The sequence below is a fragment of the Epinephelus moara genome, chromosome 8, assembly GCF_006386435.1.
Source record: "Epinephelus moara isolate mb chromosome 8, YSFRI_EMoa_1.0, whole genome shotgun sequence".
Lineage (NCBI taxonomy): Eukaryota > Metazoa > Chordata > Actinopteri > Perciformes > Serranidae > Epinephelus > Epinephelus moara.
Genome location: NC_065513.1, coordinates 44,406,968 through 44,429,041, shown reverse-complemented (window position 1 = coordinate 44,429,041; position 22,074 = coordinate 44,406,968). Strand labels below are relative to the sequence as shown.

The 22,074-nt window shown below is 44.7% G+C and overlaps 1 protein-coding gene across 1 annotated transcript in view; it reads right to left on the bottom strand.

Moving 5' to 3' along the window:
• LOC126395005 (glutamate receptor ionotropic, NMDA 1-like) overlaps positions 1-22,074 on the bottom strand; it is a 77,690-nt gene that overhangs the window by 10,624 nt on the left and 44,992 nt on the right. Inside the window, exons 10-20 of the mRNA XM_050052180.1 lie at positions 21,187-21,273; positions 19,774-19,909; positions 18,964-19,091; positions 17,536-17,700; positions 13,237-13,355; positions 12,699-12,811; positions 12,466-12,614; positions 10,562-10,719; positions 10,316-10,477; positions 9,559-9,668; positions 9,295-9,440 (exon numbers count right to left, since the gene is read on the bottom strand). Coding sequence (XP_049908137.1) covers positions 9,295-9,440; positions 9,559-9,668; positions 10,316-10,477; positions 10,562-10,719; positions 12,466-12,614; positions 12,699-12,811; positions 13,237-13,355; positions 17,536-17,700; positions 18,964-19,091; positions 19,774-19,909; positions 21,187-21,273 — 1,473 coding nt within the window. The remainder of the gene's footprint in view (positions 1-9,294; positions 9,441-9,558; positions 9,669-10,315; positions 10,478-10,561; positions 10,720-12,465; positions 12,615-12,698; positions 12,812-13,236; positions 13,356-17,535; positions 17,701-18,963; positions 19,092-19,773; positions 19,910-21,186; positions 21,274-22,074) is intronic.

Genomic DNA, 22,074 nt, shown 5'->3' with positions numbered 1-22,074 from the left:
TGTTGGTGGAAGAAACGCAGCGTTATATTTCTACATGAATGAACCAACGGTTAAGTTAATCACACATTCACTCCGCTCGGCGCTCTGCTGCTCCGTCTCCACAGACAGAGTGTCCAGAGTGCGCTCTGCCACTCTGAGAGTGCGCTGCTCTGGATAACCCAACGCTACATTCAGACAGCGCTCCCAATTTATCAGCGCTCCAGTTTGTGTCAGAGTGCGCTCTGCCGCTCTGAGAATTGGCGTTAATTGGATATAACTCATTAACGATATGTGCAATTATTATAACTCTTAGTGAATATATCTTCTGTACGTTTGATTATTATGATCATACGCTGACGGACTGCTGGTTTGAGTCAACACACGGGACCTGAAGACAAATACAGAATACTTTATATCAACACACATATTTAACCTGACTGAGTTTGTTCTAAATATCCAGCCCTGATTTGGATTCAGTTTGAAATGGAAAAAAAACAAAATCAATCAAACACATTGATCATGAACTCAGAGATTAAACAGATTTTAACATCTGTCAAAGATTAAAGTTCGTCAGAGACACAATAGTGGAAGACTTTGATCATTTAGTGAGAAATAAAAAATACACCATGAACACTGAAATATTATTCACATCTGCAGCTAGTATCAAATACCACCTTAAACTTCCAAGATACCACCTTCACTCTGCAAAATATCACATTACCCCTCCAAGATACCGCCTTGATCCTTGCAACTCCACTTTAATCCTCAAAAATACCACCTTAAACTTTTAAAATACCACTTTATCACTCCAAACCCTCCAAAGTACCACCTTAACTACACAAAATACCACCTTAACCCTGTAGCTTACAGGTATTGATGACATGAACTGAAACTCACGGTTATATTAGAATAAAAAAGAATAACACTAAAGACCAGTGTCAGACTGAAGCTCCAGCTGACTTCAACAGAAATATAAAGGAAGACATGCTAACAAGTCTGATAGCATCGCACTTATCAACACAAGGCGTGAGCTATGCTAACAGTAGATATGATATGCTAACAGTAGCTAACGAGCTAACAGATGATGCACACTTTGTATTCTGGTGGTTCACAGCTGTTAAATTAACCGTTCAATCATAGCTGAGCTCAGTTTATAGCTTCTGTGGTCGAGTAGCTAAAGATAAAGAAACACATTAAACTGTGTGTTGGTACGCTATGATGTAAGCTGCTAATGTTAGCATGTCTAGCTAACTAGCTACAGCAGTAACAGGGCATTACTTCTTTGTTGTATATATTTCCATTCAGTCAAAGTGATCTCCATTAAAGGTGCTGTATGTAAGAATGTGGCCAAAAAGGTTACTGCACTCAAATTCAAAATACTGCCGCGAGTCGTATCCGCCCCCCCTCCCCTACAGATTCGAGGTTGCTGGACAGCAGCACGCTGGAGACTGATTTGTTTGCCCACGGGCGGCTGCTGTGGCAGGGCCGCGTCACCGCGTCCTTGATCTTCAGTTTTCCAGAGGACCGTTCGAGCAAGTCCGGCTTCTCTGCTGCTAACGCTGCTGCCGGGATACAGCTGAGGAGGAGCTGGCTGCTAATGCTATGTACCGGGACACTGCTAATGCTGCTTGCCGTGCTGCTGTAGCTCAGTCGTAACTGTAACTGATGCTGAGACTCTACTGACTGTGTGACTGGTAGACGGCGGTGGGTGGCGCAACAGGCCAAAACACAAATTCAAATCATAAACATGATTTGCGGACCGTAAAAATGTTTTTTAAGTGCGAATATTCTGGCTGTACTATTGTTGTCGGTGAGATCAGTATGTTATATGAACATACATATTAGGAGGATTTTACGACTATTTGCTTTAGATTTCTTACATATAGCTCCTTTAAAGGTTGGATGAATCATCTGTTAGCAGCTCCATGTTCAGACACTGGATCACTGAGATCCTGAAGGAAACTTAAAAACACGATGACTCTCAGGTGAAGTTCTGTTTTTATTCTTTCTGAGTGGATTTATGGACGCTTTCTCCACAGCACTGTGTCAGCACGCTCTGCCTTGTTTTTGTTCCTCTAAACCAATCACAATTGTCCTGGGCGGAGCTAAGCCCAGAATGCATCGACTGCATCCCTGCAGAATACTGTCAGGCAGACACACAGTGACAGGGCTAACTGTTAGCATCAAATGGCTAATGTTACCTAATGGTTGTTAATGGTTGGTGTGAGTGTTGGATGTTAGCACTGCTGCTGTGTTAGCTCATGCTAACTGGGCAGACTCTGCAGGAGGAGAGCTGCTCCTTCCACAGCAGCAACAGAAAACTTGCTGATCTGGCGGAGAGTCCGAGATCAGAAGTCCGGAGCAAAAAGGATTTCATTGAGGTTTAGTTTGACTGGAGACGTTTGGAAAGACGTGGCAAATTATTTCCTCGACCGATGACAGATCAACATCAGACATGAGCGTCCTGTGAGACGGAGTCTGTGCTGCATTCACAGGTTGTTTTATTCATTGTACAATTTACTGAAAGCAAAAAGCTGCATGTCTTAATTCATGATCCAAATCTTCTTCAAAGCCTGTCACTGTGTGTGTGTGTGTGTGTGTGTGTGTGAGTGTGTGTCTGTGTGACAGTTGTTGCTCGGAGGAGTTTGAAAACAGTAACACAATGCAGAGTGTGGAGTGAAGGGAGAACTCCAAATGTATGTTCACAGTTACAGTCGACATCCAGTGAGTCAGACATCAGAGATAATGACATCATCAAGAAGCTGACGTCACACTGAGTGATGTCAACATGTGTTTGATATGTGTGTGTGTTCATATTTCAATGAGTGATGAAGATCCTGCAGCATCTCTGCCTCCTCTTCATCTCTCCGTCCTGACGAGGAGTTGGATTAAAGTGAAGGTTTCACCTCCGTCCTGTCTGACCGCAGCTTTGACCACCAGAACACAATCTGCTCATCATCTACAGATACACACTCGCTGGGTGACTGAACATTATTCTGTATCGTTCTGACAGGTCGTGGATCATAATCCATCAACAACGCTGCTCCTCCTCTGTCCCTGCTCCTGGAGGACCGAGGCCTCCTCCTGTATCTGTGGCTCCTCTCAGAGCTGCTCTGCTGACGTCTCGCCTCACGACACAGCTGTTTGAAGTGCTAATCACCCTGCGCTAGCTGCTAGCCTTTAGCTGCTAACGTTTGAAGTGCTAATCCAGCAGACATGATTATTAATGTGTTTCTGTCAGACAGGATGCAGCTGCTGACGAGGCTGCACAACATCTGGATACACACAGCAGCTTCCTGTGGAGGACAGAGGCTGCCAGCATCAATTAAATGACTCAATAATTTAATTAATATTCCATTTAATATGCCAAAAATAATCTTAAAAATAAATGTAGACACACTTTGAATGACAGCCTGCTCATTGACATAATGAAACAGGAAAGAAAATAAAAAACTGAATAAATTATGTTGGAAATGCAAAGAAAAAATACATATATAAAAAAAATACATAAACAAAAATGAATACATTCAAAAATATATTTAAATTAAATAAAAAATAACTAAAAATAAAAAATGGTGAAATTAAATATAAAAAATATACAAAACCAAAAACATAAAGAAGCAAATTAAACACATTTTATGACTTGATTAATGTCTACATTCATTTTGAATATTTTTGGTTCATTTAATTGAATATTTATTAATTTATTAATTTATTCATGGACTCATTTAAAGCTCCAGTGTTTCAGATTATAATCTAATCTAATGGTAGTGTTCTGGGTTACGTTTATATCTCCACAGGGAGCAGGTCCTCGTCTACAGAGATCACCATGTTGCACCACCATGTTTCTACAGTAGCCCAGAACGGACAAACCAAACACTGACTCTAGATAGAGACATTCATGTGTTCACGTCAGCTCCTCTGTGACGCAGCGTCTGATAATTTCTGATTATTTTAATGTGAAACGTCTTCATTAAGGGTTTTTACTGGGTTAAGATTCCCCTTAAAGAGTTAAGGCTTCCTTAAAATAAAAGACACAACACCCTTAAGTCTTTTCCCTCAGGTTTTTGTAAACTGTTCACATAAGTATTTAAGGTTTTTGCCTTATTTTGGGTTTATACTTAAGAAATCCCTTAAACTTAGTTAAACTGTTGCACAAAACACCTTAGGTATCACAAGCACACATGGACACTAAAATCTGTCTCACTGCAGTAAATGCCTTATTGTTTTTCCATAACTAAGGTTGCATTTCAGGAGATTCCCTTCAACACCTTTAAGTAAGTCCCTTAGATAAGGGGAAGTTAAGCCTCCCCTAAGTGTCATACTTAGGGAGAGAAGCTAAGGTGTTTGATGTGTGTGTTTCTGAGAGGAAGAGACCTCTGAGGATAATCCAGCTCCTGGACACTGAATGAATTCTAACCAGGAGAAGTTTCGTCATAAATCCCCTTAAATCTTGTTTTTGACTCTGCAGCTCCTCCTCCAAAGGGTTATGTTCTATATGTATGAAGCTGTTCAGTTCTTCAGACTTTAGCATCACATCTGTGTGTAAATGAGTGAACCTGCCGTCATTAAACAAACGACTCTCTAGTTTAAGATTTTCTTCTCTTAGATGTTTTATAATGTCCTCTCTTTGGGTCAATGAAGAAGTTCTGTGTTTCTACATCACTTAAGGACTTTTCCCTCACAGTTAAGGGACACTGACCGACCCCCCCTGCTCTGCTCTGCTCTGCTCTGCTCTGCTCTGCTCTGGTCAGTGCTGCATTATGACCTCAGCATTCGGACGTCCTCTGTCTCTCTGAGACTTTAACAGCTGATTTAAAGTCAGTCTGTGTTTTTATTGGTCCATCTGCAGTGTGATGTCATCAGCTCTGCAGCACTCTGTCGTCACCTCATTAATATTCAACAGGAAGCTGCTATAACTCACTTTAACCAAAGAGCTCTGTCATCAGTCCGTCTGTCCTCTCACCTTCTTCTTCTTCTTCTTCCTCAGCGTCATGTTTCTGTAACGTGTGCGAGTGTCTCTGAGCGCTCACTCTGGTCACTTTATTAAAGTTTCTGTCACGTTATATTTCAGTCAGTCTCACTGGTCTGGTTCAGGAAGCTGCCGCTGAATAATGAAGTTAAAATATTGTTTCATTATTTTATGATGAATTATTATTGATGTCTTTATTATGACGACAGCAGCAGCTCGACTCCAAACTCTCTGTGTGAGTTTAGTTTGTGTATATTTCCTGTGCTGAGCTGTGACGCTCTGTGTTCGTCTGCAGAGAACAATAAAGTTTGATTTAATCTTTATGAGCTCTGCAGCTTCTTTAACGACGCACTTATTTCTCAAGGAGACACGAGGTCGTCTGCCGCCGGCCATTAAAGTTATCGTCTGTGTTTCTGTGCAGATTAGGAGACGATGAGACGATGTCCACAGGAGACAGTTAGTGTCTCAGTCGTGACATCATGCAGGTGAAGCTGAACGTATTAAAGGGACAGTTCACCAGTTCTGATGCTGGACTGACGGAGCACGCTGAGTATCTGTGGTTCTTCCTGCATCCAGCGCCGTCATTAGGGGCCGTACACACACTGCGTCTTTAACCACCTGGGAAACATGAGGTCGGTGCAGGGCGCTACCTTTGTGCCTCTTCTGTTCCAGATCTCAAGAGCTTGGCGGCAGGTTGTGTCTGAGGTTGCTAAGCAACCATAACAAGCAAGGTATAGCCTGTTTACCTGAAACCCTGAGGTCAGAGCTGATCTACTTCCTGTGTGTCTGTGGGACAGACGTGACGCTCTGACAGCTCTGCACTAACATGATCAACTCCTCCTCCATATTCATCACACACTGATATTTACAGGACAGATATCTGAGGGCTGTGATTGGTTGGTCCTCGTCACATGACATGCAGTGTGTGCCGTGTTCCAAAAGTTGAACTTAGTTTATCTCAGGGTGCAGCCATCACGCCCTGAAAAATGCGTGTACTCCAGCACAGCATCGCTCTGACGTTTGAGCTCGCCTGCTGCGCGTCTTTATTGAAAACAATGAATTTGAGGGCGCAAAAGACGCAGCATGTGTACGGCCCCTTAGACGTGACAGAGACGTGTCAGAGACGTGACAGAGACGTGTCAGAGACGTGACAGAGACGTGTCAGAGACGTGTCAGAGACGGGTCGCTGGATGCAAGAGGAGCTACAGGCTGATTTCACCTCCAGGTCACCAGGGGGCGCAGTAAAAATGGCTTCCCAAAATATGAGTGCCTTACGTTACAGACGAGGACATGTTACGTTACAGAGTCTGAGGGGACGAGGGGCGGAGTCTGAGGTAACGACGTCTCTACTGTCCTGCTCTGTGTGTCACTGAGTCGCGTACCACAGCGTGTACAGCGTCCTCTGGGTGTTGCCACTGATCTCAGAGCAGCCACCGACAGGAACACATTAAAGTTTGATCTGAAACATAGAAACGACTCTTCAGTCAGCAGACCTGAGATCAGTGTGACTCACAGCTTCACATCAATATTCATGAGACACATATGTTGTGTTTATTTATCCTCATGTTACATGTCGGACAGTTTCTGATTCACTGACGAGCTGAGAGTCTCTGCACGACTGATTTATTCATGTGACTGACTCACTTTATTATTCTCACACACACACACACACACACACACACACTAAAATTTAACTTAACTTTTATCCACTTTCATGTCTCAACATGTTATTGTTTGTTGGATTGTTTGTATTTCCACGTGGCGTTATTTTTCCTGAATATTTGTGCAGACTGGTTCAGATTTTACATTTTTAGACGCTGTTTTAATTTGATTATATTTCTGTATAAATTCAGCCTTAAATCATCAGTGGCTGTTTTTAGTCCTCAGAGACTCGTCTCTCTGTGTTGTTGTCAGATTTCTGGCAGACGGACGTATGATTTGATGAGCTGATATAAAAAGGCTCCGTCAGTAAACATGTGTTTTTGTCTCTGATGCGTTCATGTTCTTTTAGAAACATCTCATTTCAGCTGCGTTTATTTAAGACAGACACAAACAACCTTTTATTTTATGACTTTGTGATGTTTCTCTGCTGCTGAGTCCAAACCTGCAGTCAGGGACATTCATGTGTCCACAATTAAAGAGTTTGACAGCTGAAATAATGAACACATGAATATTTAAGAGAGCCCCTCGTCAGTAACTCCAGCGTTTGTCCTCGGAGCAGGAAGTCATCCAGAAGCCTCTTGCAGCTCTTCATTTCTAGCATGTGTTGTCGTGACGACAGTGAGTCAGCTGACGGAGCGAACAGGAGGCTTGTGGACAGGAAGAGGAACCCCTGTGGACACCGAGCGTCCTGTAACTCGACAAGCGGTCTGGAAAAACGCCTCGTGTTGGTTTTGCCATCATGCTTCAGTGCTCGGCTCGCTGTGACGGCTCTGAACCGCAGTCTGGATAAAAACACGGCTGCTGCGTCTGAAGAGACGCTACAAACAACATCATGAATATTTCTGTGAGCAGAGACTCTGAGCCTGGTCTCATGAGACGGGACACACTGTGGTCTGGCAGATGTCAGACCTCTGACATCATTCAGCTTTTATTTCTTTTTATTGTAGGAAAATGATTTTGTGTCCAAAAAGGAAAGAGAGCTCAGATTTGTTCTGATTTATCTGAACTCCCACAGAGAGATTTAAAGTATTGTTGATGATTTTATTATCCCTGATTGAAACATTTGAAGCTTTATCTCTGTTAGTTTTATAACAGCGTCTCAGTGTTTAATAAATGAATTTATCTCAGTTAAACCTGTTATTATTCTTCCTCTTTAAAAGTGACAAGTTCTTCATCTTGTTTACATTCAGACTTGTTTTTTTCTGAGACATTTCTCTTTCTTCTGATTTATGGATCAGAGGAGATGATTTATTATTATTAAGACAGGACAAGGACAGACGCTGCCAAAATCAGAATTAAATAAACTAGAATCAGCGCCCTGCGGCTGTTTGCCTCCGCAGATTAGTCAAGTTGCACTTACAATTTATATTCATGTCTGTGAAAACATGGATGCTTCTCAAACATCTCACCCTTGGCAGCATGGCCAAAAACACGTTTTGTGCGGTTACACTGACCTTGACATTTGACCCTTGACCGCCAAATTCAAATCGTTTAATTCTTGAGTCCAAGTGGATGCTTGTGTCTAATTTGAGGAAAGTCCCTCAAGGCCCTCTTGAGATTTTGCGTTCAAGAGAATGAGACTGACACAATGTCACAGTGACCTTGACCTTTGACCACCAAAATCCAATAAGTTTCTTGTTGAGTCCAGGTGGACGTTTGTGCCAAATTTGAAGAAACTCCCTCATGAGAATTTTGAGATAGTGTGTTCTCGAGAATGAGACTCACACAATGTCACAGTGACCTTTGACCACCAAAATCCGATATGTTTAATGTTTAATGTGAGGGGACGTTTGTGCTAAATTTGAATGAATTCCCTCAAGGCAATCTTAAGATTTATTCAAATTGGATGGCTGCAAGGTCACAGTGACATGTGACCACCAAATTCTAATCAATTCATCGTTACCTGAAAACCTGAAAACATAATGGCTTCAGCCGCCAGTCGCCAACAGGCAAGACGTAAAGAATCAGATCCAGATATGTAAAGTCTTCTTCAGAGACACCTCCAGATCTATCGTCACAACATCAATCAAAACAAAAGCAAAAACACCAAACAGCTGCCAACAGTCCAGAGCATCAGAGCAACGATTCTCATTTCCCTAAACTCCGCCCACACTACAGAAGCAAAACGTCAACAGACTCCAGATCAACAGATCAGCGTGTTGGACCGTTCCTTCATCTGGTTTTAGTTTATCGTCTCCGTTTGTCAACAACAAAAATGTGGCTACAAAGACTAAAGTCAGTCCTCTCCCTTCACTGATCCAACTAAACTCAAACAACATGACCTTCAACTCTCAGTTCCACTCACCTCAACCTTAAACCTTTGACCTTTAGCCTTCAGCCTTATCCACTCCATGTTGAATATGAGCAGTTACAACAGGTTCATGGTGATAAACTCCCTGAAATATAAACTAATGACATTAAACAGGTTGTTATTACAGTCACAAACAGAAAGACCTTCATCCAGCGATAAACACAATCTAGAAAATATCATTGATTCAAACATTTTGTTCCTGCGAAGCAAAATAAAATAAAGTTCAATAAAATCATGTGAAGAGCAGCAGTGCAGAGAGAGTAGAGCTGAACAGGTTAAATCAGTGAACGCAGCAGAGACAGGAGAGGAGTGCAGTACAGTAGAGAACAGTTGCAGTACAGTTAGAGAACAGTGGAACAGGGTGTGGTACCTGCAGGTTCTTCCTCCAGACGTTCACAGCAGCAAAGGCCAGCTGCATCTGTTTCCTCCGAGCGTCTTTGTGACGTTTGTAAGCGATCTCGATAAAGATGAGGAAGATCCCGGCGACGATGCCCCCGGCAACCAGCATGAACACACCTGAAAAAGACAATCGGCATTTTACACGTTCATATGAAGCAACAAGCTACAGCTTTGATCAACTTAGACAAAGCTCTACATCAGGACGTTCCCACCTGTGTGAAGGCGTGTTTCCTACCTGCCATGTTCTCGAAGGTTAGGGTAGCGGGGGCGTTGCTCCTGGAGTCACACTCCTGGTATCGAACCCATGTTTTGTCTAGATCCTCCATGAAGCCATTCTCATGAGAGCTGACGAGAGACAATTAAGGTTAAATAAAGTATGAGGACATGAGGGGCAGGAGAGGGGTATCAACTGAGTATCAGTCAAGTATCAGTAGGGTATCACGTAGAGAATCAGAGGGGTAACCCTAACCCAAAGTATTGGGTATTATAAGGGTGTTGCTAGGGTACTAAAAAGATATCAGTGGGGTATCAGAGTAAGACAGTGGGGTATCAGTCAGGTCTCAGATGAGGCTGGTATAAGTACGGCACCAAAAGAGTATCACAAGGGTATTAGTGGAGTATAACTGTTGGGCATCATCAGGTTATCAACATATCAATAGGTTGTCAGTGGGGTGTTAGTCAGATCTCAGATGAGGAGGGTATAAGTCGTGTGTCAGAAGGCTATCAGGGTGGTATAAGCTGGGTACCAGCAGGGTATCAGAAAGAAAACAATGGGCTATCTGAAGGGTATCAGTAAAATATTAGATAGACATCAGGATATCAGTAGGGTATCAAAGGGGCGTCACTAAGGTATCAGTGGGGTATCTGAAGGGTACCAAAGAGGGGTCACTAGGGTATCCATAGGGAATTAAAAGGGTATAAGAGGGGTATTTGTGGGGTATCAGCAGAGTTTCAGTCGGGTCTCTGTAGGTCAACATTGGGGTATTTCATACCTGAGAATGGCCAAAGAAACGTTCTGCTTCCACGGACTGTCTTTCCTCATTCCAATCCCGAATCCGGAGCGAAAGAACAGCTCTCCTGTCGTCACTAGATCGCACTTCTGTGATGCCTCGAACTCCAACACAGCGCTGTCCCAGATAAAGGCATGAAGTTTACTGCAGGAGGAAAACATCAGGAATTAGTCAGGACCACACCGGTCTACGGTGCAGGACAACTTACTGACTGAATGAAGGGCCTACTTGTCTCTGACGGCCTGAATGGCCTCAGCAGCGCTCTCATAGTTGTGTTTCTCCATGTGCCGGTACATGGTGCTCAGCTCCACCTGCCGTCTGAAGTAGATATCCACCGAACTCTGCTTCACTGTGGCGTAGATGAACTTATCTGATGGGTTACGCAGCTACAAACAACAGCACGAGACACAGAGTCAGAGGAGCAGGTCAGCTGTTATCAAATATTCACTGTCAGAGTTATAAGCTCCTTTTAAACTGTCGGGTCAAGGCAAGAGTTTCACACCGTTACTCTTACCTCATGTTTGTACGTATAAAATGTATGATCGGCTGCAGTGGAGGTGGTAACAGCGCCAAATCTTTGTAAAAGGGGACAGGACGGGTCTGACGTTTTGCGACATGTTCTGTGTGCAACTAACCGGCAGGAGATTTAAAAAGTAGTTGTTAGCAGTTAGCAGCTAACTCAAAGAAGAAGAACAGCAGCTGTTAGCAGTTAGCAGTTAACTCAAAGAAGAAGAACAGCAGCTGTTAGCAGTTAGCAGCTAACTCAAAGAAGAAGAACAGCAGCTGTTAGCAGTTAGCAGCTAACTTAAACAGTGAGGTCCAGGAGCTCTTTACCCTCCGAGCAGAGGATGAGATCAGCCGCCATATAACAGGGACGCTAAATGATTGTTACTGACATGTGATGTCATTGTTATTGTTTACAAAGAGCTGCTGACACATATGTTATATGTCACAAGTTGCTGTGTTTAACGTCATGTCTGTCATGCGTCTTTTGCGTCCATGATGTCATCATGCCGTCTGTAGCCACATGACGCCGCTGTTGTTTCGGTTCTGTGTAAAAATACAAAGTAGGGACGTCGTAGCGGCTCTTTGGTGCCATCTCTGTGTAAAAATGTCTTAACTCTCCTTTGGGACACTGTAATTGTTTTGCTGGGTGATTGCTGCCGGTGCATTCTGGGTAAGTAAAATGGAACATATGCATCCTGACACCTCTTCTGTGTGGACGTGATGTGAATGGACAAACATACTGTTCAGGTGAAGATGTCCCACTCTGCTTCCTGCGTCAGTGAGCAGTCTCGGTGACATGCTGCTTGTTTGATAAACCGCTTGCCCTGGCTCTGTTTGTAAAGCTTTGTTCACCTCCGACCTGTTTTCAGAGCAGCTGCGAGGTCTTCCTCAGGTTCGATCGGGGCTTGATACGCTCCCTGGATGTTGCTGTTGCTCGTAATAGTATATCTGGGAAATATTTTTGGAATTCACCTGCTTGCTGTCCTTAGGAAGAACGTCCTTACCCACATCAGAATTTTCCAAGCTGAATATTTTACCCTCTGGGGTTCCACTTGACATCTGCATCTTGTTTCATCACATGACTGTGTTCCTTCTTGTTTTTACACTATAAAACATTATTACTGATGTTTTCTCTTCAATATAACTCACCTGCAGTCATGAGAAATATTTATTTCAATCGCCTTTTTTTGATTTCAGCTACATGTCAGGTGTTTTACCAACAAGACTGTACAAGATGTTTGGTGCCGTTAATCATCTGTTGTGTGGAAACGCAGGCAAAATAATGGAATTTTAAATGTGATTAAAATACGATTAATTATGATTAACTGCTGAAATTCAGCAATCAAAAAAGTGAATCGTTTGACAGCCCTAATCTATTTGTCTTTCAATCTAACTGTGTTTTAGCATTTCTCTGTTGAGAACTTTGGTAAAAACTTCGTTGATTTTTAAAGTGCGGCGTGAACACGTCCTACTGGACTAATGTGGGAACATCAGGGACACAAAGATGGAGCAGATGATGGGACTCTTCTCAAAGTTAGAACCTTAAAATAAAACAGCTTTGGGGTCATCAGTAACAAGTCAGGAAACAGTAAGAGTTATGGAGGACGTGATGGGCGGAGTCTCACCCTGGGGTCATTGATGCCAGTGATGCGCTCCTCAGGCCGGTCCAACACAAGGAAGGCTGCCAGGTTGGCAGTATACGATGCTACGATGATCATAGCGAAACCTGCCCACACCATACCCAGAATCCTCGCTGAGAAACTCCTGGGAGCTCCTGCACACACAGACAGACAGGTGACATTGAGGTGTAGCGGGGAGCACTGAGGGACAGGAAGTGACAGCTGAGGGGACGACTGACCTTCTCCTATCCCAGAGTTCAACAGTACTCCCCATGAGAACCACATGGCAGAGGACAGGGTGAGGGCGTCTTCTTCTTCTTCTTCACTGTTCACTTTAAACCTTCCAAACGGGCTGCAGAGGAGCACAGTCAGGGCCGGGTTATCAGACAGTGGGCCCCTGGGCTCCTGCCCCCCCCCCCGCTTTCACTGGACGATATATTGTCCCAGACATTATTGCTATAAATGATAGTTTTGTTTTTTCAAAATTATTTAATGTCACTGATAAAATGATAATATAACAGCACAATGAGCTGTGTTGTTTTGTGTCATATTGCACATTAGTGTGTCATATCGCATCACACCATGTTTCATATTGTGTCATATGGCACAGTGTTTTATTGTGTTGAACAGTCTGATCACCTGAGGTGATCTAACAGGTAACGATGTCACTACATGGACAGACAGACAGACAGACTGTGTATGTTGTGCTGCACGGTGTTGCAGTGTGATGTCATATGGAGCTCTGCTGTATCGTCTGACATGACGTCATGTGATTACCTGAACCGGTCTAATAGGTAAAGCATCACTGCCACCACGTGGACCGACAGACCGACTAACAGCCACAGTGTGCTCTGGAACGGCTGCATGAATGAATCCAGAGTGCTGCGAGGGATTTCCTAAACACAAACACACACGCACACACACACACACACACACACACACACACACACACACACACACACACACACACACACACACGTTAATCATTAGGTTCAGTAATAACAGGGTTCATCAGCTGTGACTGAGCCTTTAAACACAGGGTAAACAGCTGCTCTCAGTTTATTGTTCTGACTCTGTGTATGTTCAGTTATTAATAATCTGGACTGTTCAGGTTCTGTTGTATCTGCTCTCTCTCTCCTTCTGTTACTGCTTACTCTGTGTCAGGTCCCCGTCAGCCTCATGAGCACCTTCGCTCAGGATAAATAAAGTCTGATCTCTGTGTTTGTACAGAATAAATCCAGTGACAAAAATCTGTCCAATGAATAAATCTGGGACTTTTCCACAGACGACACGTTGACTTCCTGTCCAGACCTTTGAACGATCTCCTCACAGTTAAATCACTGTGTGTGTCCTGTGTGCTGGTCCTGTGTGCTGGTCCTGAGGACAGAGGCAGTTTATCATATAAGCACCGCTGCAGAGCTGACCCTGGATCAGACGAGCCGAGGCTCGATGGAAAGTATCGACCTGCTGCTGTGATCTGGGTCAGTCTGACCTAAAACATCCCAAAATATCCTCCAGAGCAGCGGGACAGAGGCTGACGCTGTCAAACTCTTCCTGCTGTGCTGGGATCACGCTGTGTTAAAGGGACAGTTCACCCAAAAATCTAAATGACACAGTTTCCTCTGATCTGTGGAGCTGGACATCAGTCGATGATCGGCGTCTTCTCTCCAACATGATGAAACTACTGGAAAATTCAACATCAGTGTCTCTGTCAGACACCCTGACCTGGTTTCTCAGCATCATCCACAGATGATTGTTTCATGTAGGGACTGTTCTCTCTGAGGCTGTTCTCATAAACTGTTCGTACGTTTTCCTACAAAAAGCAACGCACCCAAATTCATATAAAGGTTTTCTAGAAAGCCTGCGACCAACGCACTGACTGAAGGAAACAAGGAAGCAGTCCCAGTGTTGTGAGGAGGCAGGTTGGGGTGGTGATTGAGGTCACAACAACACAGACTGTCCCCAGAGGACAGGTGTCTGGGACTGTGTGGACTCTGAGTCATTTCAAGGATCGTCCTCACCATGTTTCTGTTCCTAAATCTGACCTCTGTAACTCTACGTCTACTTCACACTGAGGACGTAACTGTACGTCAAGGACGTGACGTCATTCATGGGGTGGTAACTCGCAGGACATCAAACAAACTGTCAGGTGAGGATACGTCATTTCTTTTTACTGAACTACTCCTGTAACTGTGTGAACGTGCAGACAGGTGAGGACCTGCCCACAGACTCAGAGACTGGACACATGTTCAGCTTTGGTTGGAATGGAAATCAGTTTGAGAGCATTTCAAATGTCTAAGAATTTCTTGTTCTGTAAATGGACACTTGTACGGCGCCTTTCTAGTCCTCTGATCACTCAAAGCCCTTTAGTCACATTCACACACACATGTTCACACACACACATTCACACACACGGTCCGAGGCTACCATACACACTCACACACCGATGGAAGCATCAGGAGCAGTTTGGGGTTCAGTATCTTGCTCAAGACTGGAGGAGCCGGGGATCGAACCGCTGATCTTCTGATTGGTGGACGACCTGCTCTGCCTCTGAGCCAGGCGCCATCATGACATCATGCAGACACTGGGTTTTGCTCTCCATAACTTACAACTAAACATCAGTATTCTACGTCAGGATGACGTTGGCGAGATGTTTGGAAGACGCTGGTTTTTGGTGACTTAACCAACACGACACATGAGGGAGCGCTGATGCACTTCATATAAGCGCGGCTGTGATTCAGTCGTCAGCACGAGGCCGCACATGTTCACAGCCTGTGTGATGATGCTTCTTTACAACACTTCCACATTTATCAACAGTAAAAAGTGTCAACAGGTTCTGATTTGTTTGTTTATTTAATTATTTATTTGGCTCCGCCCACCCAGATGTGGACCGGCAACTGGACCAGGACTGGACTGTTGCTAAGCAACACAAAAACATTGCTCGTGTTAGTTGACACGTCACCACAGAGCAGCTGCTGTGTGTCATGGAGGGACATCTGTGTGTCTGTTTATTCATCGACCAGCTGACAGTCGCTTTGGTGGAATAACGCGTGGCGCTGATGAGGTCATCAGCACATTGTGTCATCTTCTGATGTCATGTGATCACACCTGGAGATTTACAGTGAGCCGTGCTGCCTGCTCTCTCCGGTTTTACGCCAGGCTCGGCTCCTTTCAAAGACTCCTTGTGAAGCACTCCTCCAGGGTTTTTTCGGACCTAATTGTATTGCGGAGTTTTGCACAGCAGCGACCGGATCTTTGCTCTCAAACCACAAAATAATGTGATGGCACAACAGTGTCCTTCAGTACATTATTCTATGCTTTCTTTTGATTTTCACATTGGCTAGTCATCCTGTTTAATTTGTCTTCTGATTAAATCGGAACCGTTGAAACAAGTTGTAGGAAGCCTCTGCAAGTAATTGGTTGCTGGCAGACACTCTGCTGCACAATAAAATGGTTAATCAGCAGTGCCGTGCACTGTAGAGCCGATGCGCTGCTGGTTCTGCCGGCCTGAATAGAATATAATGTCTATAGCCTTACTGTTGTGTACAGCCTTATAGACTGAGCTGAGTAGTGATGCGCGGGTCGACCCGTAACCCGCGGGACCCGCAAATGGACCTGCGGGTCGGGCAGCAGTGATCGTCTGTTAAATCGGTCTGTAAATGATATTTTGACATTATTGGCTATTACTGTCATGGCATCCGAAGGTACTGATGCGTTGAGCAGGTGACAGTCCGCGGTCGTTTTCAAAACACACTTGTGTCACGCACTCCAAAAGAAACTTGTTGAAACTTTAAACAATAATTTATTGTACAAAACGGGGGAAACAAACGTTGACAAAAACGGTTCCATAATTCATATTAAATTCAAAAGATAACGAAAAAACAGCTACAAGTTAGAGGGAATAGTGATAAAGTGGTAAAACTTGGCATTGATCCACAGCCTCAGACGGATGCACTCAAGCGTGCCGTGCACACAAGCTCAGTTGGTAGGCTATACTATATTTTCACATTTTTAACAATGCAATTTAAAAGTTTTGATTTTTATTGACATTTACCAACAACAAAAAGACTACATTTAGCACCAAAAAATATGTAAAAAAAAAAAAAAAAAGCCTAATACTAAAAAAAAAAAAAAAAAAAGTAAATAAAAAAAAAAAACGAATATCGAATACCAAATTTTCATAACGAATACCTACCCATAGAAACGAATATCCGAATATTTGGGTACAGCCCTACTTAAAACCAACAAAATATCAGCGTTATGCGTCGTCAGAACTCTACGTCAAACTGAAGCTGGTGTTAAACATGTCATCCTGACACTGAATTTTGGACCAGATGTCGAAACCAAAATGAAACCAAACATAAATCTCTAACGGTGTCAGCGTCCAGCCGGGACTGTTTGTCTCATCTTCAATCAACTAAAGCTGTATTTGTGTTGTACTCAGGACACACACACAACTTGACTCCAAATATCCAACAGATAAACAGAGTGTTGGGTTTGTTCTCATCTGTAACTGAAGAGAAGCGAGGGCCGGGGCAGCTGCACCCTCTGACCCCACCCTCACTCTGCTGTATGCAACAGGGCTGTACAGTGGGTGTAGGGTGTGTGTGTGTGTGTGTGTGTGTGGGGGGGGGGGCAGGTGCCCAAAGCAAAATGTTGCCACATTGTTGAGTTCAGTGAATCAGAAGGATTTTCCACTTCTGTTGTTTCTGTGTTGTCTCCAACTCCGACAGCAGTGAACATGGTGTCTGCTAACGTTCAGCCGCAGGCGAACGCCACGCTACATCCTGTCCTCTGTGACAGGTTGTTTAAACTTTTGGACGGATGCAAGCGGGCAGGTGGAGACACACATGAATACTGCGACAATCCTGCTTTAGATTTGGAAAGTTAAAATGATTCAGAACAGAAATCACTCCTGATTTGTAGTGATGCGTTCAGGTTCACTTGGATTCACTGTGTGTGAGAGGAAACACAACCAGGTGGAATAAAAACAAGGAGTTAAGCACAGACTGAGATCAGAGCAGGTGACCTGAGGAGAGAGGAGGACGGAGGAGCTGAGTGTGAGAGTCAGCTGACCTTCTTGACGAGGATGGTGAGTCCCTGGTATTTGAAGGGTTTGGAGAACTCGATGTACTGAGCGCGCTCGTTGTTGATGGTGAGGGGAGCGACGATCATGTCGGCCAGACCTCCCAGCAGCTCCCCCATCATCCCGTTCCACTCCTTCTTGTTACTGTTGTTGACCTGCAGGAGACGCAGGAGGAGCACAGGTCAGATACGTCGACCTAAAATCCTAATGATCCTATAACCCTGTGTGTGTGTGTGTGTGATCCTCAAGTGACACGTGTGATGCAGCAGGTTTATTCACAGAACAAGATTCAACTGATGAAGATTCACTCAGAAATACTACAGTCAGCAGAAGGAGGAGAAGGAGCAAGAGGAAGAGGAAGAGGAGGAGGAGGAGGAGGAGCCTGAGATCAGACGACTGCTTCACTGTAACTGTTGTTATGATCAATGATCAATAACTTCATCTGTCTGTGGTTTGATTTCATCTACACATCTGTCAGATTGAGTTATAAATACAACTGTGAGGAGGAGGAGGAGGAGGAGGAGGAGGTGAGAGCAGGAGGAGAGCAGCAGCAGAGAGAGAAAGCAGAGGAGAAAGGAGAAAGGGTGTGTAAGAGTAAAGATGGAGGAGAGGAGGAGGAAGAGGAAGAGGAGAGGAAGAGACAGGATTGGGAGGAGAGATGTGAGAGAATAAAGATGAAGGAGAGGAGGTGATGGAGGAGGTTGCAGCTAATCGAGCAGAAGAAACAGACAGAGGAGAGATGGAGGAGAGGAGGTGTAGCAGGAGGAGGAGATGAAGGAGGCAGCAGCTAAGCGAGCAGCAGCAGAGTAATGACTGAATGTCTCTCAGCTTCAACAAGGTCAGAGTGAGGGACGGAGCGGTGGTCTCCATGGTAACAAGCCTCTGTGATGAATCAGTAAACAGGTCAGAGTCACAGTGACATCATCGCTCGCCATCTTTCTTCCAGCTGTGACTCCTGAATATTAATACGTTAAAAACAGCTGCTGTTAAAGCACCACACAAGAAGAGGAGGTCACAGAGCTCCAGCTAACGATGCTAACTCCTCAAACAGTGCTAACAACAGTGATGACAGAGCTGACGGTGTTAACCACAGGGCGGGCGCTACGCTACTGTGACCACACCGTGCTGATGTCAGCGCTAACCGCCATTTGAGCTCAGCGCAGAGTGACGGCCATGAGCTAACCAGAGGGACACACACACACACACACACTGACACACACACACACACACAGCTGGAGCGTCTCACACAACAAACCACAGAGAAGCTCAGATGACATCACACACAGAGGAAGTGACATCATTCTCTAAACGGGACGACATCACTACACTGGATCTTTGCACAGACTACAGGTTTACTGCTGAGTTAATGATCTGTCTGTATCACACACACACACACACACACACACACAAATACTTACTCGCTCCTGCGTGCCAAATTTCCCATCAGCCACCAGGTGAACCTCGTAGGTGAAGTTCATGCTCATCGCCAGCTTGATGAGCAGGTCGATGCAGAAACCATAGCAACACTGAGGGACGATGGGCTGACCTGCACGCACACACACACACACACACACACACACACACACACACACACACACACAGACACAGACACACACACACACACACACACACACACACACACACACGGATTAGAGAGGAGGTGTGCACGTGTCAGTGTGCTTTTCTGTCTCTGTGAGGACCGTTCTGGAACTCAGGTCCTCATGATGTCATGGATGACATCATCTTTTTCTAATAAAATCCAGTCCATTAGAGAGAGCTGACATCACCAACTCCCATGCACCAATCAGAGCTCAGCAGCAGCTGAATCTGATCTGATGACGGCTGGTTTGTCTCAGTCCGTCCTGATCAATGACTTTAACTCTGATTTGAATTCATTTTGAAATCAATACGTGAAATTACAGAGAAATACTAACAACAAAGTTTAATGTCAGTACGCACAAGTGTGTGTGTGTGTGTGTGTGTGTGTGTGTATGGTACATAGTGAGGACCAAACATTGTATCTGAGCACCAAAGTGAGGACATTGTTGGAAAGTGAGGACACTGAGGCTGGTCCTCACCTCTTCAGAGGGTTAGACTTGGTTTAAGTGTTCAGGATACAGTCAGGGTTAGTGTAAGAGAGAGATGGTTCAGTCCTCACAAAGACAGAAGTACAAGAACCTGTGTTGGTGTTGTTAAATATGTGTGTGTGTGTGTGTGTGTGTGTGTACCTGGTATGGTCCCGTTGGGTCCAGTACAGATCACCTTCTTGATTAAGACTCCGTTGACGGTGTACTCTTCTTTACACGTCCCGTCAGTCTTTGTTGGCTTCACATAAACAAACGGCTCCTGATGGATCGTCACAATCTGAACACACACACACACACACACACACACACACACCTTAGTAAAAGTACACACCATTTTTCCACCAAAATCAGGGCATTTCTGCATTTGTTTTTTAATGCTCCAGTCTCCCCACAGGTCGCTCCAGTAAGTAAGCAGCTTAATTTGAGCCACAGAACCCCTTCAGCATTGTTAACTCATTGGTAGCTCTGTTAGCACTGTTAGCAGCATGAGCACAGTTGATGGAGCTAACAGTGCTAACAGAGCTAAAGAGGTTCAAATTAAGCGTCTTACTCACCAGAGCACTGTAAAGAGAGCCCAGAGGGTGGGACGGCGTTACCAGCAGTAAAAGCTGAGCCGCTAGCCCCTGGCTAGCTCCGGTCTGGTCAGTGCACAGCACAGAGTGGCCAAGGCTAACATTAGCCATCAAGCAGCAGCAAGCTGTCTGTCTGTCAGCAAAGCCAACAGAAAGTAAAATAAAAGACTGACGTTAAAATCTGACCCAGTGTTGCCTACTGTTTTCCAATTAAAGCTAACTAGCATTAGCTCCAAAAGTCGCTAAAGGTTGGCAGATGATGTCATCTGCTTATTTGTACATTGATGTCATCACAAGGAGAGAAGGGGGGGGTGAAATATTTTAATTACACTCCTGACAGAAATAAAAGTTTACGACTTCGGTGAATAAAACAGAAAATCCTCAGCGACACGTTTGAACAACACGAGAGCTGTGAGGTAGAATCAGTGTTTCTGTCGGAGGAGTCTGGTGCCTGTGGACGAGGGCAGCAGCAAAATGTATTTTAGACACATAAAAATAGGACCACCGAAAAAATCAACACCAGATTAAGTGAATGTTATATTTAGAACATTTTCATGACTTCATCTGGTTGTCAGACAGCTCTCTGCAACAGGGACAGGGACAGGGACAGTGACAGGGGCAGGGGCAGGGGCAGGGGCAGGGACAGGGGCAGGGACAGTGACAGGGGCAGGGACAGGGACAGTGACAGGGGCAGTGACAGGGACAGGGACAGGGGCAGGGGCAAGGGCAGGGGCAGGGACAGGGACAGGGACAGGGACAGGGACAGTGACAGGGGCAGGGGCAGGGGCAGGGACAGGGGCAGGGACAGGGAAAGTGACAGTGACAGTGACAGTGACAGGGGCAGGGACAGGGGCAGGGACAGGGACAGGGGCAGGGACAGGGACAGGGACAGGGACAGGGACAGGGGCAGTGACAGGGGCAGGGACAGGGACAGGGGCAGGGGCAGGGACAGGGACAGGGACAGTGACAGGGACAGTTATACCTTCAGTTTAGTCGACATCTGGTATCCGACTGGTTTCTCTGTCTCTCCTCCAGGCCAGATGATCTTCCTCTGAGGGTTCATCACAACCTGAACACACACACACACACACACACACACACACACACACACACAGGTTGTCATGTTGTTCCAGGTCTCACTGTGACAAGCTGACTAAATGACAACATCAATACTGCATCTATACATCAATAGTTAACGAGGCAGGAGATTAACACACACACACACACACACACTGCTGAAGATATTTAGTGCTGACATGAACTAAGTTAACCCTGTTAAACCCAAAATGTTGTTGAGTCATCACAGAATCCTGAAATCAGCCATGTCAGCTTCAGAGAGACTCTTCATAAGGTGGTGGAAGTTGTTGTTGTTGTTGTTGTTGTTGTTGTGGAATTTAGACTAAATTAAAATCAGAATAGTTTACATCAGCAGAGGTGGAAATACCAGGTGTGTAATCAGATAGGTAACCAGACATTTAAGGAGGTGTGTAACCAGGTACACAACCAACTGGGACCAAGTGTGTGACCAGCTGTAACCAGGTGTTTAACCAGGTGTGAAACCCGGTGTGAAACATCCTGTAACAAGGTGTATAACTAAGTGTGTAACCAGGTGTGTAACCAGGTGTAACTAAGTGTGTAACCAGGTGTGTAACCAGGTGTGTAACTAAGTGTGTAACCAGGTGTGAAACCCGGTGTGAAACCACCTGTAACAAAGTGTATAACTAAGTGTGTAACCAGGTGTGTAACCAGGTGTGTAACTAAGTGTGTAACCAGGTGTGAAACCCGGTGTGAAACCACCTGTAACAAGGTGTATAACTAAGTGTGTAACCAGGTGTGTAACCAGGTGTAACTAAGTGTGTAACCAGGTGTG